General features: G+C 35.9%; 2 protein-coding genes across 8 annotated transcripts in view; one reads left to right on the forward strand and one right to left on the reverse strand.

Annotated features, from left to right (window-relative positions):
• The window catches only part of Syx1A (Syntaxin 1A), a 66,943-nt gene extending 43,922 nt beyond the window's left edge, over nucleotides 1–23,021 (reverse strand). For all 7 annotated transcript variants that reach the window (XM_089730268.1, XM_089730271.1, XM_089730269.1 and 4 more), the window contains exon 1: nucleotides 22,788–23,021. In XM_089730268.1, the coding sequence (XP_089586394.1) occupies nucleotides 22,788–22,820 (33 nt within the window). In that variant the 5' untranslated portion in view covers nucleotides 22,821–23,021. The remainder of the gene's footprint in view (nucleotides 1–22,787) is intronic.
• Nucleotides 23,022–23,858: 837 nt separating this feature from the next.
• Ran (RAN, member RAS oncogene family) lies at nucleotides 23,859–25,672 on the forward strand. The gene is made up of 3 exons (XM_089730275.1): nucleotides 23,859–24,008; nucleotides 24,375–24,827; nucleotides 24,928–25,672. Exons 2-3 carry the CDS (start codon nucleotides 24,402–24,404, stop codon nucleotides 25,141–25,143), a joined length of 642 nt encoding a protein of 213 aa, XP_089586401.1. The 5' UTR covers nucleotides 23,859–24,008; nucleotides 24,375–24,401; the 3' UTR covers nucleotides 25,144–25,672.
• Nucleotides 25,673–27,165: the final 1,493 nt, after the last annotated feature.

Consider the following 27,165-nt stretch of genomic DNA (forward strand, 5'->3'; position numbering starts at 1 on the left):
TACAGAGAATATCCAAAGATCAAAAACTACATCTCTTAACACGCGACAACACGATAATTGCTGCGAATGCATTGCGAGCGGTTCCCGTTCGCTGCGAGGCACTGGAGAAAGGCTCCGTTTACGTCAATGGTTCTGTAAGAGAACGCGACGGACAAAAATATTACCTGTTACCCGGCGAATACGAAATATCAAACAACGGCTCTGCGTTGCTAATTCACAATCTCTCTAACTTCGACTTTAACATCCAAAGGGATTTTCTACTAACAAGAGCTTGTCGATCACAAGTGGCACTTCATACTTGCGAGGTAACTGTTGATACAACACGATGCAATGATGACACAATACATTATAACCCAAAGCTAACTCCCGACCAACGTTTAGCCCTTCAAAATTTACTTACGAAATATAAAGACTGCTTCTCATACAGCCTTCAAGATTTAGGTTTTACAAAACTAACTGAAATGACCATCGATTTGGAGAACACTGAACCAGTCGTTTACAGACCGTATCGTATGTCTCATTCCGAGAGATCATTAGTTAGAGACATGATACAAGAAATGTTAAATAGTGGGATTGTTAGAGAATCTTCTTCGCCATATGCAAGTCCAATTGTCCTTGTAAAAAAGAAAACGGGGGAAAAACGACTTTGTGTAGATTATCGCGCTCTGAATAGAAAGACTAAAAAGAACCATTACCCTTTACCTAGAATCGAGGACCAATTGGACTTGTTAGCGGGAAACACGATGTTCACATCCCTAGATTTAGCATCCGGCTACTACCAGATACCAATAGAAGAAGGTTCGCGTCACAAAACCGCATTCGTGACTCCAGACGGTCAATTTGAATATAATCGGATGCCATTTGGATTAGTGAATGCACCAGCGGTATTTCAAAGAACTATAAATACTATCCTGGCGGAAGCCAAAATTCAGTATGCCCTTGTTTATATGGATGACATATTAATTCCCTCGAAGAATTTTGAAGAAGGAATGACCAGATTAACGGAAGTACTGGAACTTTTGCGAAGTGGAGGGCTCATTTTGAAAATGAGCAAATGTAGCTTCTTCCTCGACGAGATTGACTTTCTTGGATTTGAGGTTAGCGCAAAAGGTATTCGACCAGGGTGCAGAAAGACCGAAGCGGTGTCTAATTTTCCTAAGCCCAAAAACCAACATGAACTACGTCAATTTTTAGGATTATCGGGGTTTTTTAGAAGATTTATCAAAAACTACGCATTGGTAGCTGCGCCTCTAACTGAACTTCTTAAGAAGGATCAAGAGTGGATATGGAACGAACAAAGAGAAAAATCCTTCACACACATCAAGGAGCTCTTGCATAAACGACCCTTGCTCGCTCTGTATGATCCACTGGCAGAGACTGAACTCCATACCGACGCTAGTAAACAAGGCTTAGCTGGTATCTTACTTCAACGTAACGAGAAAGGCGCCCTGCAGCCAGTGTCTTATTTTAGTCGAAAAACCACCCCAGATGAACAGCGATACCATTCCTATGAACTAGAAACCTTAGCTATTATAGCGTCATTAAATCGGTTTAGAATCTACCTTCTCGGCATACCTTTTACTATAATTACCGACTGTAGCGCGATCCGCGCTACGCTTATAAAAAGGGACTTGGTGCCGCGTATAGCGAGGTGGTGGATCCAACTCCAAGAATATGATTGCACTATTGAATATAGACCCGGATCGAGGATGTCCCACGTCGACGCGCTCAGTCGTAATCCGATAGACACCCTAACAAATGAGGATCACGTCCTTGACGTACTAACCACTGAAACGGACGAACAAGATTGGATCACCACCGTACAATCTGCAGACGATGAAATTGCACAAATAAGGAATATTTTATGTAATCATGATACCGAGAATATAGCGAACGTATTTAAACATTTCAAATTAAAAAATGGGCGTATCTACCGTATTGTGGGCGATGAGATAAAGTGGGTCGTTCCAAAAGGGGCCCGGTGGCAGATCTTGAAGAGAAACCACGATGATGTCGGCCATTACGGCTTTGAAAAGACTCTTGAACGTATAAGGAAACATTACTGGTTTGGACGCATGAGGCGTTTCGTAAAGAAATACGTATCGGCTTGTCTAGAATGTGCTCATCACAAGGTACCAGGGGGTAAACGTGAAGGAGAACTGCATCCCATTGAAAAGATCGGCGTGCCCTTCCACACAATCCACGCAGATCACCTAGGACCTTTTGTCAGGAGCAAAGCGGGGAACTGCTATATACTGTCATTAATAGATAGTTTCACTAAATTTATAAATATCACTCCAGTCAAAAACACGAAATCAGCGACTACAATCAAAGTCCTGAAAGACCACGTCAGTTTCTTCGGAGTCCCAACGCGCCTCATTACTGATAGGGGGTCTAGTTTCACCAGTAAAATGTTTAAAGACTTTACAAAAGATTGTGGAATAAAACATATATTAAACGCTGTCGCGACCCCGAGGGCAAATGGTCAGATAGAAAGATTTAACCGAACCATAACAGAAGCATTAGCTACTTCGAATCATGGCCGTGATGAACGATGTTGGGACGAACGGATTCACGATATACAAATAGGTCTGAACACGACAATCCACAAGACAACGCAAAAGTCGCCATCGGAACTTCTGTTCGGATTTAATATAAACCATAGAGCGGAAGGAATTTTGAGCACAATAATAAATGACACGCTTAATATAATACCACTAGATGAGTTAGACTCCGTGAGAGATAATGTTTTAAAACGCATGGAAATTCAACAAGAAAAAGATTCTGAGCGATTCAATAAAATAGAAAACAGTGTAAAAAGTATGAAGTAGGAGATCTAATCCGAATAGAAAGGCATGTGTCCAACGATGGTCATCCAAAGAAACTTTTAATGAAATATCAGGGTCCTTACCGCATCTTGAAAGTCTTGGAACACGATAGGTTTTTAGTCGAAGACACTCCGTTGTCTCGTAAGGGCGGTCGTCGTTACGAAGGTGTTGTCGCCATAGACAAAATTCAACCCTGGACAAGCTTTAATCGAAACTTCGATGATGACTCGAGCGAAGACGATGACGAGGATGACAAAGACAATGATGATGAAGACAGGAAGGATCAAGCGGGTAATTGACGTAGATGTAGGCAGCAGTGATTAGAAGTGATTAGAATTAGGCAGAAGTGATTAGAATACCAATGTAACCAGTAACGTTAATGCTAATGAGATTCGCCTCGATTAAAAGTTGAGTTCGTCATAATAATGTAATACTTTAACTATGTTGTAAGGCATTGCAAGCAGACAGGAAGAGAGTGGTTGTTCCTGTATAACATACAAGCATCACGAAGGGACTTGTGATATTGCAGGAAGGCCGAGCTGTTAGGATCATTTTATTCAAATTACCTAATTAGAAACATAGTAAAATATTAATAGCAAACTCTGTTGAAGTATATTTAAAATATATTTATTTAGAATCAATCCTCGTGCCCATTATTTATGTAAATATTAAAAGTAGGAAATAATAACAGACTAAGACTTATGATTATTTTATAACTTAAATTCTAATTTCATAACTATCCTAAATTTTGTTGACTTCCGCCCTGGCACAAAGAGGCGGGGCGGGATGCACGCAAAATGGCGAACGACACACTGATTTAGCGAGGACGGAAGCAAGACGTACTTTACAAAAGCGTATCGATTAAGGCAATTAGTGTACTTTAAAACCTATTTAAAGTTGTGGAAATAAAGGAAGTGTAATCAAACAGCATTTGGATTGTTTTTTTTTGGTGAAAGCCAAAACTTTTATTTATCGATTGAGGCACTACGAAGTCTGCCGGGTCAGCTAGTATATTCTATTTGGCAGGATTACCACTGTGAATAACGATTTGTTAGTGTAATACTTCTGATTGCTGCTGTATTGCCCATACAATCACGTTCTTCCCTATACTGAAATTTTCGAAAATCTGTACGAATCTTCTATTATAATTCATTTATTATACAAACTAGGACTTGAAATTTTCAAATACGTTTATTTTGATAAAAATGTCCGACTGTCTAGATATCAGATAATGTCGCTAGATAACATAATAATAAGATTACGTTGCACAATATTTTGTTTAGTTCGTCACAAAATAACATTTTGAAACATAGGCACACGTACGCGTTGAAAAATTTAATAAAATCGATGTTCAATGGTTAACAATGGTTGTAGTCTAAAATAGACCTAAAATATAATATAGAATAATGATTTTTTTTATTCATTTTATATAATACATCTTCCTTTTTTGTTTTATTTTATTAATATTTCTTCCTTTAAAACGTGACAGAAAATTACAGATTCCATAGTCTTTCTTAATAACACAAGCTTATCTGCCATAGAAATGAACGATTTTGTTTTTATATTTACTTATGTATATGTTAGGAGACACGTAAACTATTGCTGAAGGGGGAAACTTCGTTCGTTCACTAGTCGCATCTGGACACACGCCCACAGAGCATCCGTACCCAACCGGGCTTAGCAAATATAAATTGAATGCTATGATATTATAAATCGCAATTAGTACCAGAGACCTTGCCGCTCAACCAGAACTGTTGGGCGAACATAAGGGTTCAACAAGTCGTTTTGTCTTTTAGAGGCGGTGCTTACCTACATCTAAAATTTCCAAATTAGTGTTAAAGAAGCATACGAAATCCGACAGTGAAAATCATGCTTTTCCCCATATAAACTCACACAGAAAAACAATAAACTTTATACGTAAGTTTCTAGTGTTTTAGAAATGTAAAATAGAGTCGAATCTATTCATAGTCAAAAGGAGCGATGGCGCTGAACTAAAAAGGTAATTCAGCTTATTCGACACAGGCGGTCTGTAAAAGGGATCATCTAATTCGCTTGGAGAGTACGCTTGTATCTGGCCACCTAGTTAACTTCAGTGCTATATAGTCACGCCCGCGTCATTCAGAGAAATGGAATGAGCCGCAAATTCTTTTCGTGAAGCTCACAGTAGAATAATTCTCTTTGTAAACCATGCGCTAGTCTGTGCAACGGTAACTTTGTTTTAAAATCAAAAGTACATTTTTGTTTTATTCATGAATTCACGAACACGATGCACGTAAAACTTTTTAACTTTCAGCGAATATATTTTCAATAGAATACGTGAATATTCTATCAAATAGTAAAGTGCGAACGTTCGAAAAAATCTAAATCCACAACGGATGCCTAATAGTTAGGTTTCTCTTGATATGTTCCTTCGTACTATTTTCGGGTTATGGGTAATATAAATATATTATGAGAAAGCAGTTAACGCGTTTCAATACAGTCGATTAAGTACAGGTAAAACAATCTTTTGCACAAAAATTTTAGTAAACCTTTTTTATCTTCTTGAAAATAAATAAGCGGCGAGAAATAAATTATGTGAACCTCGGCAGAAACATTTCACGTATACCTGGTACACATCTTTTTGAGATTTTTTTTTTTTTGTATTAACACGCAATGCGGTGGTTTCGGAGCTGACCTAGTTTATGGTCTGATGTATTCAACACCCTAACGGCTCGCGTAGGCAGTTCTCATTTTTTTTGCAATTAGTAAAAGACGTGTTAAGTATATGAATTTATAAATTCAGTACACGTGAAATTTTGTCTTTACACAAACAATTGGCGTTACCCTTTGAGACATAGAGCTGACACGGACACAGGTGTCATAGATGTCTTAATAGCAGTTTGGACATTACTTACCTAATTCACCCAACTAAGCAATAACTAGACAAAAAACGAAAATTATGATTATTATTATGCAGAAAGGGCGCTTAACGCGACACAGCGCACAGTAATAAAAAAATTAAAGGACTTCCCTTAATTAGGAAAACGGGGACTGGATTCTACAATGACAGGCGGATGATCGGCAAACTGGGGCGCGGGTGAGACCAGGATCATATATCAAAACTTATGTTATGACAGCGTAATTATTTTAATTTTATATAATACAGAAAGAAGAAGTCGTCGTGGCCTAAAGGATAAGACGTCCGGTGCATTCGTATCTAGAGATGCAACGGTATTCGAATCCCGCAGGCGTGTCAATGTTCATGATTGACTTCCACGGTGAAGGAATAGCATCGTGTAACAAAAATCAAACCCTCAAAATTATAATTTGCGTAATTACTAGTGGTAGGATCTCTTGTGAGTCCGCACGGATAGGTACCACCACCGTGCCTATTTCCACCATAGAGCAGTAATGCGTTTCGGTTTGAAGGGTGGGCCGCCGTTGTAACCATACTGAGACCATAGAACTTATATCTCAGGGTGGGGGGCGTATTTACGTTGTGGATGTCTATGGGCTCCAGTAACCACTTAGCACCAGGTAGGCTGTGAGCTCGTCCGCCCAACTAAGTAAAAAAAATCCCTCCTTTAACGCGGTAGATTGGTTCCGAGTTATAGGAAACGCTTTGTAGGAATATTCTCGCATAACGAGCTTGTATGATCCCATAATACGCGTTATGTACAAATAATGTATATATGTATATACACAAATTTAAGAAATAAATTTAATTTTATTTTATAACAAAACAACGCGCAAAGGTACGCCAAATGAATTATGAACTGTAAAATCATCATTCATCATTATTAATTTCACAGTATAGGAATTACTGTGTGAAATCCCCGAGTTATATGGGGAAATATCCGTGTTATACGAGGAACTGAAATCGCGTAATGCGAAAATGCAAAAAGTACCGTGTTATAAGGGGGATTACTGTATTTGTTACGGAAGATTTTATTGCCCTATTGAAACATAAAATTATGTTAACAGATATTCGTTTTAATATCAACCAGCTAAACCCAACCACAAGTCGCTATAGCATTGTCTAATATTCTTAGTAATTATTATTTACTTCGATTTTCGCGGTCGCAGATATAATTAAAGCTACTTTTGCGGTTACGTCTGGCATTTATTATTTTCATTTTATTATTTCAGACTTCTTTGAATACTGAATTACTGAATACTGAATACTTCTTTGAATTATCGCGGTTATAAACGACTTATTAATACTCTATCAATCCCTACACCAATCAAATTTTGTTTACAATTTAATGGATCTTCATTTTATTTACAGCGAAATAAATAAATAAATCTCTAAAATCTGCCAGTGAAAGTCCCGTCAACATAGGTCGATCTAAGTTATTTTATTGCTATAAATTCTGTATTAGTGAAACATTTAGTAAAACCTATATTTTTGAAATTACAATTAACAAACTTTCTATTTGATTTATTCGTGTGGGTAAAAAGTATTCAACTTTGAAAAATTTTGACCGTGTTTACCTTTTAGCCGGATTTAATTTAACCGAGAAGCCACGGGAGTACCCTTTCTGACCGAGCACACGTGCGATACGGATGGATACACACGAGACTGTAAACCAGAACGTGTGCTTCAATTTAATTGTTTGACCGCGATTAAGCCTGTGTATATCTTCATAAGCCTGTCGCGTGTCGAACTGACGGACTGACGGATCGGAGTTTTTAATAAAATTGATTTCGTTTCATTTCGGTACGTAGAAATCATTAATTAAAGATAACTGGGACAACTGTCGCTTGTTCAGTTTTACTTTCATCCAAATTTACAATTTCATTTTCCATAGCCAAACGACAAATACTGCTTTTACGAGTCAAGCATTTAAACAGATTGCTTAATTTAGATAATACATTTTAGTATGCATTTGAATTATTTGTACAGCATAATGTGCTTGTTGCCTATACGATTCTAATCTTTGACTCTTAGTAAGTTATTTTTGTGATATCTATATATATAAAAATGAATTGCTGTTCGTTAGTCTCACTAAAACTCGAGAACGGCTGGATCGATTTGGCTAATTTTGGTCTTGAATTATTTGTGGAAGTCCAGAGAAAGTTTAAAAGGATTAGATAAATATGAAATGGCTCGGAATTAAATAAAAATAACAATTTTATTTCTCCTTTGATGTGTCCCCCGTCGGACGGATTCTTTTTGATTGCTTTAAGTTTATTTTATACAAAAGTTTAGGTCTCGATTTTATCGATTGAGGCACTACGAAGTCTGCCGGGTCAGCTAGTCCTCAAACGATATTTCACCATTCATATTATTTTCTTCTCAATTTATGAATTTCCACAATTGTTCCTTTGGCTTTTTATACGAAATAAGCCTGAAAAAAAACGCAGTACAATTTTTACTTTCAAAACACACAACAGGTATACAGATATAATCATAATGTTTTTAAGTAGGTATTGAAGGCAATAGGTACATCGGTGGTCCTGACTCGAGCCGTTATTCAATTCTAACGTATCTGCATAATTAAAACAGTTCGACACATCATGGGAATGGGAGTCGGGTGAACTGGGTCAATATATGCCCGCCGCCATACCATCCATCCCTGAATCTCAGCACATAATTATAGCGTCGCCACTAAATGGGCGCCTGGCCCAGATAAGCGATATTGCAAGTCACCATTTTTAAAAACTTTTCGCTCTTCTAAGTAATATAATAGAACATCACAGTGTTGATTTGCTGTAATATTTTTTATTCCTGTCTTGTAGGTTGGTTTGAGATCCAGTCTATTTGATTATTATTATAATTATAATTATAATAATAATAATATTATAAAGAGGAAAGATTTGTTTGTTTGTTTGTTTCGAATAGGCACCGAAACTACTGGACCGATTAAAAAAAAAAAAACCATTAGAAGCCGACATTGTCCCTGATGAACATAAGCTACTTTTTTTTTTTTTATATATATATTTTTTTGGTTTCATGTGTCTTTTAATGTTTCCGAAGCGAAGCGAGGGCTGGTCGCTAGTTTGATTATAAAGTTCAATAATATACGTTAGGGTAAACTATCGTTGCTCTATTTTTGAAATTGGAACTAGAGATGACCTTTTGAAATTTATTTATAAGTACCTATGTTAATAGTAAAAACTATCACAAACGTTAAAGGTATTCGAATAGAACACTTGCATAATCAATATGACCACACAAAGTGATGCTCACAACCTGTACAGCATTTAATATTAAATGAATAAGAAGTTCTCATTACAACGAATAATTAGTTTTTAATTAATGGATATCGATTTTAATACACGAACTGCCTGTTTTATTTTTTTACTAGTGCATTTAATGCTATAAAAGCAAATTGTCATTTAATTTTTAATTTTAATATAATTGTAACATATTTATGTAACGCCATACGAACTAAAAAAAATATTCACATAACAATATGATAAAAATAACATGTAGTTTAAAAACAAAAAAAAAACAGTGAAATAGCAAACCAGTTCGGTTTACAATTAATTACATTTTAAATCCTGTTGAATCCTGGTCAGGATATATGAGGATAGTTATTTTAAAATTGTTATATTGTCATAGGTCCTGTTCAAGCTTTTGAAGTTAATCGGACATCTTGAAATCAGTATAAAATATTGCGTTACATACAATCAAACATACGTACGTACATACAACTAATAAAAGCGTGTCAATATTAAAGAACTCAACCAAAGAACAAATTCACAATCAGCGTACAATGTCCAAATCGAATTTAAATGTTATCTAGTTTTATTTCTCTGTAAACATTTATCATTTGACCATCAACTAGTTTTCGTTGAAACCAGCTTTTAGGCATCCGGTAAATATTTTTTTAATTTTTTAATTAGTAACGTATAACATTACAAAGCGACGGTATTTCCAAATTTACAGGCGACTAGTCATAAACCCTTGACGGGGGCTGGTTCGCCCACCCCCTAATTTACGATCCCAAAAGCCTTGAACTAGACAGGATTATTCCCTAAAGTAGCATTGCGTGGTCGCTTCTTAACCAAGAAGTAAAATTGATTTCACATCGTCCCCTTTTTCTTAACATTTATTACGTATATCTAAGTTACGATGGTTTGTTGTGTACATATATATACAAGAAACCAAAACGTATTATAATAGAAAAAAATTACCTTTTTTATTTTAGAATGTTATTATTTTATCGACTTACGTCAACGCAACGTGAACAACGAGACTAAAATGCGCACAATCGTGAGATGAGTACATTTTTTTTATTTTTTTTTCTAGCCTCGCTGATAGCCTTGAGAGGCTAGTTTAGCTTCACCCTAACGAGTAGGTGAGCTCACGGGGCTCAAACCGGAAGCGTTGCTAACACTGGCCCTAGCAAGAGCAGTGCTTCGCAGAATCTACAACTGGATCGGAAACTCGACCCGCTGAGAAGTTCCGGCAAGAATCTCAGTGGGCTGTGAGTACAATTGCCGCTACGGTGTGCATTGACGGTCGGATTCAGTAAGCTCTGCGCAGACCTTACGTAACAAGCCACCCTATAATCGCCCGCTACGGCCCGGCCCACCTTGACACTTACGAAACCACCCCGGCCCTGTCGCATGCATTTGCAACTGATTTCGCAGCGGATCCGAACGTAAATCTAAGCACTTTGAAATTAATTGTAGAAATTGCTTAGCTGTAAAACGAAAAAACACAAAAGTAGCTTTTAATTTTTTACGTACTTTTTAAAATTAGGCTTATCGAAATTATTTATGTAATAACTGAGTGTGTGTTACGGATTAATTTAATTCACTTTTCCTCCACTTTTTTAATCTCATTCGAAGCTCACTATCGTTGAGGACTCATCAAACCACAGAATCGTCTCGATTCTCAAACTAAAATAGCAACTAGTACTTGAACTTCCGAGCGTCTGGACAATATAAATTTCTGCAGACATATCAATCGATGGCAATACAATAATTTTATGAACTTGATGTAGTAGTACTCTGAGATCTTCACAAGTCATCTAGATTCTAAGTTAAAGTTATGTTCTTGAGCTGTAACTATTTAAAAAATATATTTATTTTACTTAATAGTTTTAAATTTAAGTTAGTTTTCATTTCAAATTTGTTTCTAACATCAAGACGAGCTCGTAGAACATAGCGACACCAAAAGTAGATTAAATGTATAAGTTCCACAAAATAAATGAGAACAAAGCTCGGAAAGAAGGGCTGTAAGCTTGAATGAGTCTAGAGACCTCGACTTCTGAATAAATAACGAAGTCTGTCAGAAGGATATCCAATCACAAACGATACCCAGACTAGTTTATCACCTGCGACAAACGAGTGGGGCCGAATCATTCGACCGACAGCCTTCTCCTTCCGAATCCCGAAATTCATTCGACCCTAATAACGAGTCCTTAAAGCCGGACATGGGTCACTAGTTACGTATGTTCGAGAACTATGAAATCGTTCGATTGTAAAATGTATTTTTTTTTATTGCTTAAGTGGGTGAACGAGCTCACAGCCCACCTGGTGTTAAGTGGTTACTGGAGCCCATAGACATCTACAACGTAAATGCGCCACCCACCTTGGGATATAAGTTCTAAGGTCTCAAGTATAGTTACAACGGCTGCCCCACCCTTCAAACCGAAACGCCTTACTGCTTAACGGCAGAAATAGGCAGGGTGGTGGTACCTACCCGTGCGGACTCACAAGAGGTCCTACCACCAGTATTTATATTTCATTTTACTTTTCGTACAAAGTCAATTGTGTAATTGACATACATTGTCAAGCATCCAGATCGATGCTCATAATTACAAGTAATAGCGCTTGTTTGTGATGCCTGAAGGCTTGGAGATAATTTGAGCGATAACAATGTAGCAAGCGTTACCTTGTTTTCGTATTCAACCCGTGTTACAATGTCACGAATCTGCCACTAAAATCCCCGAAGGAAGGGCGAACTACTGTTTACACTAAATTACAAGAGAATATTGCGTGTACCGCACGATTAACACATAGCATCTGTTATTGGTTATATGTAATTCAACATCAAAACGACTTAAGACACAATTGCTACATTCGAATAAGGGAAACATTTTGTATTTAAGCGACAGCGATGTTTTTTTTTAAGGTATTTTATGACCTAGTAACTGAGACCTTTAAGTCATGTCTTATTTTAATTTATATTCATATTTTTATGAAAAATGATATTATGGAGTGAAATGAAATGAAGACGATTAATTTGAGACATTAATCAACTGGGATGAAATTAAATGAAATGAAATGAGATGATATGGGATGAAATATAATCTCAGTAAAATGGTGGTCATTTACTAAGATTTTTTTCAGTGGGCTTTTTGGAGGATCCCGAGAAGTTACGTCCAGCGGCTTTGTTTCATTTTCCCACATTTGTGCAGTTTCACAGATATTAAACAATTAATAAACCACCATTATTACACATTTAAACCCGAAGAAACACTAAATAGACAAAATAAAACAAATCACACAACTTCACTCCTCGCGTTCCCGCCAAAAAAACGACAGCGATGTCTAATTTATTATTGAAATTACCCCAGTATATTTCTAGAGTATTCAATTAGCTCTAAGTAAATACATATTATACAGATAAATTCTAATTACAGTACCTATACGATCGACTAATAAAATTCCTGGAATGCTTTTATATTACTGGTTTATAATTGAAACTTTGTGAAGTTATTGATCGCGTGCTTAGCGTTCGTACTGCCGTCATTAGTCAGCCGTTTCTGTTTTGAGCTTCAGCGTTATAGGGAATACCGGAATGTCATATTTTAAATAAATATAGGCACCTTTATTCGGTACAAAATTTATTTGATTTCAAGTTAATTAAATTTTTTCACTGGTGGTAGGACCTCTTGTGAGTCCGCGAGGGAAGCTGCCACCGCCCTGCCTATTTCTGCCGTGAAGCAGTACTGCGTTTTGGTTTGAAGGGTGAGACAGCCGCTGTAACTATACTCGAGACCTTAGAGCTTATATCTCAAGTTGGGTGGCGCATTTACGTTGTAGATGTCTATGGGCTCCAGTAACCACTTAACAGCAGGTGAGCTGTGAACTCGTCCACCCATCTAAGCAATAAAAAAAGTTAAAGCCGTGTTTTTTTTTTTTGTTTCCTAGGCGTTTATAAATTATATTATATACTTGTGAAAAGAGCGCAGTTTTCTAAAGTGATCCGCATTGTGCTATGTTCGAAGAAAGTATAAAGTTGAACCGCGGTTTCTTTCAAGACCACTTCAAAGTTTCAGCTAAGAATTTCGCTTGTTTCGTTGGAGGAAAAAAAGAATTTACTTAAGTTATCACAATTTCATACACTTCGGGTCAGTTATACCTTAACGAAGTAGCTTTTTCTCTGCACTATCTTTAGTACTGTACACTACTGTCGAATTTTTAAAATAGTATGCATAGAATAGGATAGGATTTCTTTTCAGAATTCGATATCACATTAATAAAAAATAACAACATGAAAACACAACATGTTTGTATAGACAAAAAACACTCGGTCGTATTTAAAGCATATATATTTATTTTGTTGTTCTTTCAGTTATTTCATGTTTAAATATTCACCTATTTTTTGTTATCAAACTCCTATCACTAGTCATATAAACAGCGATCCTGTGACTGATAAGTTAAGAGTCTGCATGTTCACAAACCATTGCGGACGCCCGAGGAAAGTATAATTTGATTTATTTTATGGTTCAAGGTAATATTAAAATTAAGTTTACAAAATTGTTCAATGTTAACAACTTAAGTCAATACGTATACAATAGAAACGGTTTTGAAGAGTTTTAACTTTTCAAACAACAGCGAACAGAAACTAAACAGCGCACGACAATATACTATAGCATATTTTCCGAATATAGACTTGACGCCTCTGCCGACATCTATATATATATGTCGGCAGAGGCGTCAAGTCTATCTAGGCGTCTAGTCTGTATGTATGTATGTATAGACATGTATAGAAGTGTCTCTACCGCAATATATTTATATTTGTATATAAAGTTGCATTTCCCGGTGTTCTGGTTTAAAAAAGGAATTGTCTAAGCTTAAATTGGATGTTTAGTTGAAGAACAATGTCCATTTCCTGACAGACATATATCTACGTACGTGCCCATGTAGGTATTATTGTATAGTCTCTCTAATCTATGCATACAAATAATAAAAAAAATTCGACTTTGTTATTGTTTGTATTGTTTGAAGTCGTCGTGGCCTAAAGGATAAGACGTCCGGTGCATTCGTATCTAGCGATGCACCGGTTTTCGAATCCCGCAGGCGGGGTCAAGTCATGTTTATTGAGCGTATATTCGTGTTTAATTCTTTGGCACACACTACAGAATAAACCGTTGACTTCAATATACGAGATAAATAGCATTAGATTCGTCTCAGTAGTAGGTAATGACACAGAGCTATTATTTGCTAATGGTGTAGGCATGCGAAAAAAAATTTGCTTGCTTGGTATAATATAGAATAAATTTATTTTATTTATAATCAATTAAGTAAGAAATTAAACATTATAAACGAAACAATAAATTAAGGATAATATGTTAATGGTTCAAATGTTGATATTTAAATGAAAACGTATAAATCACGCACAAATATGTTTTATTTCTTTACATATAACTACATAGCTACAACAAAGGGTTTGAGGGAAAAATTTACTGTGAATATTTTAAATTTCCTAATAGTTACATTAGTGTAATGCATAAACCTTCCAGATTGTTCTCATAATTTTTTATTATTCACATTATCGGTGACTGGAAAGGACAGAGATCTACGAAAATAAGTTTTATTGTGACTTTTAAGGTTAGCGTAGCTAAATTAGCATTTCGTTGAAAACTATTTTCTTCCGTTGTTACTTCGAGGCAAGATTAGAGACGATAAACCTTACTTACTTACTTAATGACTACCATAATTTAGGAGGAAATTAAAGTTTCGTTAAAAATAGTGTCTAATGTTTGCTAACAATCGATTTTTTTTTAGAAAGGAAGGAAGTATTACTTGTGGCCCGGAGGCCTTTCCAGTTTCACCAGGACAGGTAGATCAGCACGGGCACGACCAGGAGGCGGTGATATAAGGCAGCCTTCTTTACCACTTACCCCGGATTCGAGCCAATTTGCTTAATTTCGTAATTTTGCGGGATTTAAAATTTTATTATTATATTATACTTGACTACATTTTCCTCAACAAAATGTTACCATTACATAAAGAGGAATTTTAGTGTAGTTTTTTGTAAGTTTTAATGTACTTAGATATGGAACATGAACTAAATAGTATGTAATAATGTACACTCAAATTTGATATAACCAGAGTAATTTGGCAAACAATAGTAACCCGGGGACTTCGATCGACAGACAGAGGCTCTATTTGGATACCTGCCAGCAACATTAACACATATTTTCGTATGCTGCAGACTGTTGCTACACGCTGACGTCATCGATTTTCAAACAATTTATATAACACCAGAAGATCTTTGAGCCAGACTACCCTTTTTTTGTCAGGAGGAAATGACCGGACTTCCGCTCTCCACTGGGGATGGAGGGTGGGGCATGTCGGAGTTGAACCGACTAAAACCTCCTGTCGCTCAACAACCAGCATCCAAACCTCGCATGAGACAGAACTCATGAAAATGCAAAGGGGGGGGGAAAGTGAAGCGTTTAGTGCGGAGCATATCTCTCCCATCACCCAGCCAGACAACCCTACTATATTCCCATAATCAAACGCATGTTTCAAGAAACCAATTTTTTTTTTAATAGATGTTTTGTTTGTATTGAAAGATAAAAAATGGATTAGAAAACTCTCTGTTTAACATAAAGGTTGCGAATAACTCTGACCCTGGCAGGGCGTTGCGGATATCTCAACATTGCGTTGCGTCGCTTTATCGCAGCGGGTCGGACCGCAGGCACCACAAGAGAATCCCGTGCGGTGCCAAAAGTATAAATTACCTGGTTCAATTAATACCATATAAGAAAAAAAGTGTTATTGACCGTTTCAAGTATGCACCGCTTCTTGGTTTACATACTCTACGTGAACCTACTTTGAAGTGAGGCAGTACGGTTTATATTCAAATATTTCTGGATACATTAGGTAGACCAACTAAAGTCTTGCCAGGGCTCACGGTTAATTTTTACCGGAGCGAACGATACTTTCGCTTAATTGCCATGCCGTGAGAAGAATTCTAAAAATAGAAAACGACGCATAATATAAATCAGCTGGTTGCGACTACAAGTAAACGTAGACGTTGACTCTACACTATAATAGTGCTACTATCTTACTCTCGGCTGTACGCTATTGTACACCAAGGTTAACAACAGCGCATTGTATTTAAAAAAAAAACGTTCAAATATTACGTTCCAAATTTGACAAGAAAGGATTTTCTCGAACGTTCGAAATAAAAATTTGGCGGCGACTGAACAATTTCTAAGTTGCTTCGGTGGCTTGGAAAACTTTGTTAGTGATGGTGCTCAACAAAGAAAAATAAAACGTTTTACTACCATGATTCAAAAAGTTTTGTTGTACCAAATAAGAAATTAAGCATTTGGAATTTAACATACTAAGTTCAAGTTAAAACATTTACACACGAGAATACAAACGAAATGATTGATGATGTAAATCTGACGGCCAACGAGTTCATGAGTCAGTTGTTTTTTGTGAAGGCCGAATGCCGGATGCCGCCCTCGTCAGCTGATAACAGCATTTGCTAACGTGGTAAACTGTACACATGAGATCACAGCGTTGCCACTTATCGGACTGAAATATTTTCGAATTCGTTATTTTTAAATTCCACGTCCTCCAATTTTTTGTTATTTTATATTCCTTTAATAGTTACGAAACTCCATAGTAATTTTTAGAGTAAAATCTGTGGCATTTGTCTTTTAAGCTTTGTTCAATGAAACATCTCAACTAGGATTGAAGAATGAATGTCACGAGTTTATATTTTTAATCGGTTTTGTTATGTTTGAAAAATGTCCTACAGATTTACAAATTATAGATCGTACGAAAACAGTCTTAATTCAGAATGTTCTTAGATTATGTCAAGCCCCTTTCTTACTTATATATAATGTTGTAACTAAAAATCTCTGGAAAACAAATTTACGATTACGTAACCTTCAAATGAGCTAGAACTACAAACGAAAATCAAGAAGAACTACCAAAAGAAAACACAAATTATAGATCATACGAAAACAGTCTTAATTCAGAATGTTCTTAGATTATATAAAGCTCCTTTCTTCTTTAAGTATATGTAAGTAATGTACCTAAATAAAATCGCTGGAAAATAAATTTACGATTACATAACCTTTTAAATGAGCTTTAAACTACGAACGAAAATCAAGAAGAACTACCAAAAGAAAACAAACTTGATTGAACGTTAAAAATTGTAAGAAAGAAGCGACTACATAAATATGTATTTAAAAAGTTCCTACTCATATGAAAAATAGGTTTATGAAAAAATCAATTACAAAACACGAAAGAATATTATTATTATTGTTTCCTCCGCAAAAACTTCATACTTTTTTTTTTAATTAACTAAGTAAGTCCGTTTCATTTACAACATTTCATTTGACAAGTATAGAGACGACACATCGAAGATCTAACTAAGTATTTGCAAACACTTAAAGCAAACATCTATATCCACGGAGAAACCAAATGAATACCTTCGTGAGAATAAAACGCAATCCTAATTTCCTATAATTTTGCGCACACCAATTTGCGTAATTATTTTTTTTTTTATTACTTTATTGCTTAGATGGGTGGACGAGCTCACAGCCCACCTGGTGTTAAGTGGTTACTGGAGCCCATAGACATCTACAACGTAAATGCGCCACCCACCTTGAGGTATAAGTTCTAAGGGCTCAAGTACAGTTACAACGGCTGCCCCACCCTTCAAACCGAAACGCATTACTGCTTCACGGCAGAAATAGGCGAGGTGGTGGTACCTAGCCGTGCGGACTCACAAGAGGTCCTACCATCAGTAAAATATGATGTGAGTGTGATGATAGGCCGTATTTTAATCCCGCACGGGTATGCACCAACATCTTGCGAATTTTTTAGTTACATAACGCTAATGAGCACTTGAAAAGTGTTAATCGGCATTGATTTACTTTTCTATTAACCTCTATTAATTGAATTGAATTGCTGATTATGCAGGAAGGTAAACGTTTTACTAAATTTTTATTACGGATTTTGTTGTTTCATCTAATGACATTTAAAAAAAGTAAGAAATATAATGCACAACATACAGCTGTCGCCGATATTCGTGGGTACACAAAATAAGTCGGAAGACATTATCAAGATTGAATTTTGGTAGAAGTTATAATTAAATCAAGGAATTCATTAATAGCACTATGAATAGTCCACATTAAACGGCGCATTCTAGAATTTTAAAGAAAATATTTTTGGTGTACTTGCAGAGTATGCTGGAATGGATCACGGGCTACACATACATACATAATATATTCAAGTTATGTAAAAATTTTACACACATTAAAATAAGTATTGTTAAGCATTGGGCAGTGCACTGTGAAGATTTGTACAAGGAGGACCAACGTCCTAGTGTTCAAATTAAAAGTGAACAATAGCATTAATCCAAATTTTATGCACTTAACTTAGCTTTATAACCGAATATGGGATATATTCAGTTATCACTCAAACATTCTAATTAAAACCTCATTTCACGGTTTAATCTGGTGCTAATTATTTTCATTATTTAATTTCCGATGTTTTGGGGTACTTTACATTTTTCGTGATCATGTACGACTACGTTATTAATCTTCGATATTTGAATAATGTGGTAACTACCGTCAAATTTTCTATAAAATACTTTCTCATATTTACGCTTCTTTTGAAGGGTAAAAGTATTTTTAATTATGTTTACGACTCGTGAAAAAAAATGTTAATTTCCTATTCACACAAATTTTCATTGAGTTTCTTTTGGTTTCTTAGATGTACAAAGGAACCCACGATCTGCCTCGCGTTAATTGGTTACTGGAGTTACGCAGCGACATGAGATAGTATATGTTACATATTACGGGTACATATTACTGTTCAGACCAGAACATACGAGTACATCACGGCAGCAATAGAGCTGAGAGTATATATAATTTGTGAAGAAAATTGATTGTGTACGAGGGCTGCACTAAAAGTATCGGGAATGGAATATTTCCACTGTTCCTGTCATATTAAAATCTTTTTAATTGAAAACTCCTTGGTTTTAAAAATCGAATACCATTTATTTATTTAAAAAAAGATTCTCGGTCTTGTCACGAGGTTTTGTCAAACTTGTTTAGTCGTTGAGAAAATGGAATTGACTTGAGAAAATTCAAGAGCGATGATTTATTATGACTTTCGAAGTGGTTTAACACAAAAACAGTGTGTTGAGCGGATGATTTCTGCATTTGGTGATGAAGCCCCATCCAAAACCACAATTTATCGCTGGTTTGCTGAGTTTCAACGTGGACGTGTCAAGCTCAGTGATGATCCCCGTCAAGGTCGTCCAAAAACTGCAGTCACCCAAGAAAACGTTGATGCTGTGCGTAAGCTGATTGAGGAAGATCGACATGTGACATACCGCGAAATTCAGGCAACTTTAGACATTGGCATGAGTCAAATACAAATAATCTTGCATGAACAATTAGGTGTAAAAAAGTTGTTTTCCCGATGGATACCGCATTCGCTCTGTGAAGAGCAAAAAGCGGCTCGCGTTACTTGGTGCGTCAGAACTCTTGAAAGATTCCACGCAGGATCCTCAAATGCTGTATACAACATTGTATCAGGTGACGAATCCTGGATATACGCGTACGAACCCGAAACAAAAAAACAGTCACGAGTTTGGGTGTTCGAAAATGAGTTAAAGCCAACAAAAATTGTTCGATCACGGAGTGTTGCAAAAAAAAATGGTGGCCACGTTTGTCTCCAAAACCGGCCATGTTACGACTATTCCTCTTGAGGGACAAAGAACGGTTAATGCAGAATGGTATGCTAGCATTTGTTTGCCACAGGTTGTTTCTGAACTCCGTAAAGAGAACTGCAACCGCCGCATCATCCTCCATCACGACAATGCGAGTTCTCACACCGCGCACAGAACAAAACAGTTTTTAGAGCAAGAAAACATAGAATTATTAGACCATCCGCCGTACAGCCCCGACCTAAGCCCTAATGATTTCTATACTTTCCCTAAAATAAATAATAAATTGCGTGGACAGAGATTTTCATCACCTGAAGAAGCTGTGGACGCCTACAAAACGGGCATTTTGGATACCCCAACTTCCGAATGGAATGGTTGCTTCAATGATTGGTTCCATCATTTGGAAAAATGTGTCAAATTTCGCGGAGAATACTTCGAAAAGCAATAAATACATTTTTAAATAGTAATGTTGTGTCACTTTGTTAATTCCCGAAATTTTCAGTGCCGCCTAGGTATTTCGACAAATTAATTTTATGATAGCTTTAAGTTATTTATTTTTATCAATCAATATGAGTTCATTATTGATGGTAGGACAGTATTAATAAGCCTTATTCTATTTATCTAACCTAATTTATCTACTTTTATGATAAAACTGTAGTCTATAAGAAAAGTTTGAACGCTTGTGCGTGAAGATAATTTAAGTGTGGAAATAAGGACTGAGATATGATCCTAACGTGTGCATATTCTTTGTTCGTTTATTTTTTCGTTGGAACCGCAGACAAAACCTCCCATTTCGGATTTTATATTGTTACTTATCCTAAATTGAATATATATACGTGGTGCCGCGGTACCTACTGTTGAAGTATTTTAGACGTTAACGCTTTTTATTTGTCGCCTTCTTAAACTGAGGGTAGGTAAACTGAGGGTAGTTAAAAATACAATCCCCGCCTCCTACTTGTCTATTAAAATACATAAGCGGAACTTGATTCGTTCTGTGTCATGCAGTTCGTTCCGTGCAGATAATGACCTTATTATAAGATAAGGCACGTCGGCGCTTTACACTTGATTGTGCTAAAATACGTAAGCCGATTTGATGTTGAATTTGTTAGAAGACAATGTTAACCATTATTTATTTAAACAAGATCACAGTAAATCTCCACGGCTTGATGGATGAGACCCACGATATGTAGGCTAGAACAGCCGTAACTCTAATGGAGTTGAAATTTTGACCTCATGTCGGTGAGCTCACCTGACTATATGACTATATAACTAACAATTTGGCATATGACAAAATTTATTTATAATATCTTCATATCTATTACAACACCCTCATGTGTGTAATTAAAGAGAATAACAGTAAAAAGATAAACAAATTATAAACGAGTAGGGCTGTCTAAAGCCATCACCCCGCTTAATACTAAGCTTGGTTTAAGCGGAGCAACAAAGTCGCGCACAGTAATTGGATTTATGGTTTTAGGCGTCTACTACATCAGTAAATCGTTAATCTCTCCTAAAATCATCAGTCAATGTGGAATGTAATACACAGGAAAGCAAAAAGAACATGCGAAAGTGCAAAGAATTGTACTAAAATCAAAAACAAATTAGCATGTTATTTTTATTTCAAAATTGGAATTGAATGCTGACAGTTTCATCGTTTAGACAGTTTCAATCGGACCCTCAAGTAGAAATCAATTCAATGAATTGCATTTTTTACAAATCAATATGTTACCAACTTAGGGACAAAACATCCCTCCTTAAAAATAATGCACAATAAACAACACTTTTCATCAAAAAAGTGTCTTTTACTATTGAAAATAAATTTGGAAATCTAAAAACATATATTTTTTTCTTTGTCATTGAATGTTTAAAGATTTAATGTTAATGGTTTGTTTGGTTTGTTCTAACTAAATTATAATATTCAGAGAATTCATAATAAGAAGATTTATAGCAGTGTGATTTTAATGATTATATTATCATTTCAGGTGTATTTTGTTAAACTACAAAACTTATTTTACAATACAAATTTCTAATGAAACAAAAAGAATTTAGAAATAAACAGAAAAAACATTTCAAATAACAATTCCAAATTAAACTATCCAATTTGCTACAATAGTAAATTAATTTCTATAAACTAGGTACTTTTCCTATACTTAGTGAATATTTTAATATGTAAGACTTAATTGAGTATATGATCAATATAAGAGCTTGTAGTTTTTCTATCTTAATAAAAAGTTTGAATGTATATGTGTCAACTTCATCAAGTTTGTATTTCACATGCAGCACTTGGTCCATTTATAAGTTTTAGATTTATTTTTATTTTATTTTATGGAGTGGGTAACATAAAAATAGTATACTTATTTTGATAAAGGAAAGCTGAAGTTACTTTTTAAAATATTAATGGATGTAAATTGTAGCATAATTTGATTTCATTATTTATTTTAATAATTTTATTTCAATCAGTTGTTATATTATTCAAATTTTAAAGCCTAGATACACTTTCAGTAACTTTGATCATAATTTTCCTTCTCCACTTCGTTGTATCTGACTGTTCTTATGAGTCATAACTTATTGCTCATAAAATACTTTAACTAACTGTATAATTAAAAAAAAAATTAAATACACTCAAAGTTACTTTTGTTTCCTATGATTTAATTTTTAACTCATGATAAAATAAAAAATTCCGTACTATAGTTGAGATACTAAACAAGTGTTTACGACATTTCAGTTTTATAACAATAAATGTTTTCTTGTGAGGTTATACGGGTGTAAAGTTTTCGACATGGTTAGTGGCCCAAAAACAATGCAGATAAAGTAGGTTTCTTACAAGAATAGCGGAACGCAACAAATGTCTCGCATGAATGACAGCTATCATTCATCCAAGTCGAGTACGGGGTGGGGCGACCAGAATAAAGAACCCTCGTATATTTGGTTTGTCCAAAGATGTGTAGTTCTTAAAAAGAAGAAACTATGAAAATAATCCTTCAAACTCACGATAGGCACCTTATTATCGGTATTTCATCATGAATTCGAGGTCATCGGCAAGACCATTAGATGTGCGAGAAGAGAGAAACTACAAATCTACTTACCGCTTGAAGCGCCGCTAACCTGTCCTTCGTCATCCTTTACAGAGAATCACGCACCAAGTAAACGTTTTTTCTCGTTACACAATCCCATTCAAAGATATTTTACTAACAAACGTCACTAAACTAAAGGACACGAACACTACGTTCACTTCACTCAAAAAATCGATACCATACAAAACGTTCAGATGAGCAAAACTTCACTTATCGCTGGTCGCTACACTCGCTACCTGTCTCATGCTGTCAAATTTAATGTTGCCATAAACTTTTTCTAGGATCCACTAATATTAAATTTAAAAAAAACAAGGCACACACGCTAAGAAACAACTTATAAGCTTCGTGCGCTACTGTGAAATGAAGATTGTGAGATGGATATAGTATGGCGACCAGGGTCATTAAAATTAAAAGAGGAGTACGTTTTAAGAAGGCCGCAAGAGGAAACTCAGCTACGATATATTCATATAGGAAAGATCTCAGAACGAAAGTTTGCACGAAGAAGAATAGTAGCTTGTTCTTCTTCGTTCGAAAATCTATCGAAAGGCCGAAGACGAAAAAAATCCAGCGAGAAGCAAGAGTGATTTTATAAAATTTAAATAGTGTAAAGAGGAAAAGACGATCTTACGAAGTCTTTTTGGCCGATAGAATTCCCGCGGGCATTTACCATTTCTTGTTGAAAGAAAATTTGTGCATAGCGTGTGTTCATGAATGGCATTCATGATGAACAAATTAAAATAGAAAATTAATACAAAACCTGAAATAAGCTTTATGCTATATTTTTTTGGGAGTCATAATTGCCAATTTTGTTGGCAAAACCACTAAGATGGCAATGTTGAATATAAAATGTTTGAATTTGTAAGCTATAGGGGGCGTAGTGGTTTCGCAATACCAGTGACGTCAAATACCCTGTAGTCAAAACAGCGCATTATACGGCTTACATTATTAATTTTAAATACTGTTACCCAAATAGAAATTAACTCATTTAAAAAATATATCTGATTGAAAGGTTAGTATATAATATGCAAATGAATATTTTTTTAAACATTTGAAATAGTTTTACGTGACTTTCATAAATTTAAAAAGACCTCACACTGACTCTTAATTCACTGTGCTTGTCAATGTCAAAATTGTCATTGTATGTAATCTTCCGTTTAGTCAAGTGACGCCATTGTGAGCCGTAACGACTTTGCTTTGGAACGAGTTAAATCTCGATTTTCTTATACAATCACGGTAAAGCCTTTAAAAAAATTATTTGTTTGTGTTCTATAAAAAACTGCCAATAAACTGATATCCATATTTATATTATTGGCGTTGTAGTTTTTCAGTTTTTCTCTTTAGAGTTCGGTACCTTCGAGCTAAATTCCTATGAGAGTGATTGAGCGCCATTCGCCGAAAAGTTAAAACAAATTCAAGTTGTCAATTTCATTCAAACTTACAATTTATGTACCCAGTGATGAATTGAATCTGCTTAAAGCGTTGAATTATTTCTTGTATTCCGCGAAACCTAGTGAACGATCGATTGAAACGACCTGTCAACCGTGCGTCATAGAACATTCTATGGCTATATCCTAATTTTAGTTTACCACATTGTTCCAGAAGTAAAATAGCAATAAAACAACGAAAATGGCAGATGATATGCCCACGTTCAAGTGTGTATTGGTGGGAGATGGTGGTACTGGCAAAACAACCTTTGTCAAAAGACATTTGACTGGAGAGTTCGAGAAAAAATACGTTGCGACTCTGGGTGTCGAAGTACATCCTCTAGTATTCCATACGAACCGCGGGCCCATTCGTTTTAATGTGTGGGACACAGCCGGACAAGAGAAGTTTGGTGGTCTTAGAGACGGATACTATATTCAAGGACAATGTGCTATCATCATGTTCGACGTAACCTCTCGAGTTACGTACAAAAATGTACCTAACTGGCATAGAGATTTGGTCCGTGTATGTGAAGGTATCCCTATTGTCTTGTGCGGGAACAAAGTGGATATTAAAGACAGAAAAGTTAAGGCGAAAACTATTGTTTTCCACAGGAAAAAGAATTTGCAGGTAAATAAAACTATTTTCATTCAATTTAAGAGTTAATTTTAAGGGAAAATGTTAAAGTTCTTTGTATTTTTTTTGTTTTAAACTTGAATTTTTTTTTCAGTACTACGACATTTCTGCTAAGTCAAACTACAACTTCGAAAAACCCTTCCTGTGGCTAGCTAGAAAATTAATTGGTGACGGTAACCTTGAGTTTGTTGCCATGCCTGCCCTTCTGCCACCAGAAGTTACAATGGATCCTCAATGGCAGAACCAAATTGAAAAAGATCTTCAAGATGCACAAAATACTGCTCTTCCTGAGGAAGATGAAGACTTATAAATATGATCAACAGATGTACCCAGTGCCCACTTTGTGATTGGAGGATCATGCAAATGTGTTCAGTGTAGCGGACACTAAATTTTTTCATTCCATTAGGTGATCGCAAATGAACATTATTTTAATAACTTATTAAACCTTCAATCATTTGCTTTAATTAATGTAAAATCATTAGATAATTTAACAGTTAGCTCCTCTAGTTTGAGTTTTATAAAACTGTAATTCTAAACTTTTATATTGAAAGGCAACAAAAATATGAGTATTATTTGTGTGTAGTTTATTTTTGTTACAGTTGTCATAAAAACATTTTGCATTGATTGCCCAATATGTGTTAATGCCTATTTGGTCACTGTTATTTATAATACACATGTAAACAAATTTGTATGATAACTCTTTGTAAACCAATAGCATGTACACACATAATATTATAATCTTGAAATTATTTCTTACTTTTGTTACATGCAAGGACTGACAATATTTCACTGAAAAATTGAATTGTGGTGATACTTTTTAAATAAAGTGTAAAAAATGAGATCGTGATTTTACTTCATCATAAAAATAAAAGAAGCAATGGAGAAAATGGGTTGTTGTAACTTAAGATTCTTTAATAATAATAATATGTAGAATCTGTAAGGGATCTGATTTGTGTGGTTGTTCACAATATTAATGAGCTATCTAATTATTGAAAATATATGACGAAATACTGAAAAATTATTTATTAGCCTCTCTTAAATATTAAGTTTCATGAGGTAGGTACACATTATGCATATGCCTTCAATATCTGGGATTTGACCTTTAGTGCCCTTGATGGCTGGCTCTGAGGCTTTTTCAAGCGTGTCTCGAGTCGGGGCGGTTGCCGTCGCAATGAAAGTTACTGGACAGACTGGTCCTATTGAGGCAGGTTCGGCGCCTTGTCGTTTATTCCTTTAAAACCCTGTCCTGATTGGAAATCGCTGGGGCGCTAAAAAATCACGGACGTTGGGAGTGGTGGGGTTCATGGCACTATATTGTTCATCGGTTTGGTGTTACGCTCTGATCCTCGAAAATGCGACTGCGCTGTGGATTCCACTGCATCTTTGAGGTGGTGTGCATGCTCACCGGGGAATCACCCCGGGGTCTGGAGGCGGATGCGCCCGCCACGGATTACGCGTTGCGTGGCGATTTCCGCTCTAGGAGAGAATGGCGCACCGGTGAATAAGTGCGGAAGCTCTAATTTCGGCAGTCCGTGCTGAAGACGTTATGTCGCCGCTTGGTGATCCCGTCCTATGGTTTACAGACCGTATAAGCAGTCTGCGAGATCTTTCCGGACTAGGTGGGTCGCGAGTCGCGACCGAAGACGCATCATTTTCCGACTGACGCAGGTGCTCACTGGCTCCGGTTGTTGCCACCACTGTACTGACAGCAACGCGGAAAACATGCTCGCGCGCTGCACTGCGTCGGACTGCAGACGGAGCAGCTTGCGGAAGGTCAGCCGCGCAAGCTGACACCCTCTACCTATCCTGTACCACGAGCCGCTCGATAGAAAGAACTCCACCCCGTGTCAAGCCTTAGTAAATATAAAAGAAAAGAGAACAACTAAGAATGATTATCGAGGCCCTTACTGGTCATGTTTTTTTTCAAGTAATACGAACTTATTTTATGCTAAACAGATAGTGCTCTGTATAGGTCTCGCATGAATTTAATTAAACAACTCCGGTGACTTAATTCATTTTGCTTAATTAAAATTTTTGTACAAGACACATTTTTTCGATCTCATATACTATAAGCTTTTATTAAATTTATGGAGGATAGAGGTAAGGAACACCATCTTGTATAGGGGACAAGTCGAAAAAGTGTGTACCTGTAAGCTGCCAGTTTTTATTAGAAGACTCACCGACACTGAAATAGCACTAGTGTATGAAGTGGAAATGATATAAATGCAAATTATTAAAGTAGTTTTAAACAGAGTGAAGTGTGCTGGATTGAAGTGAAGTGTGGTAGTTTATAGTGCTGTTTTTTTAAATCTTTCCTCTTACTACTATGGCA

The sequence above is a fragment of the Bombyx mandarina genome, chromosome 10 (assembly GCF_030267445.1).
Source record: "Bombyx mandarina strain Sakado chromosome 10, ASM3026744v2".
In the NCBI taxonomy this organism is placed as follows: Eukaryota; Metazoa; Arthropoda; class Insecta; order Lepidoptera; family Bombycidae; genus Bombyx; species Bombyx mandarina.

Bases quoted from the DNA above. Each gene is read 5' to 3' on its own strand.
- Ran (XM_089730275.1), top strand. From the start codon at position 24,402: ATGGCAGATGATATGCCCACGTTCAAGTGTGTATTGGTGGGAGATGGT. The intron at 24,828-24,927 runs GTAAATAAAACT...TTTTTTTTTCAG, and splicing joins ACAGGAAAAAGAATTTGCAG to TACTACGACATTTCTGCTAA.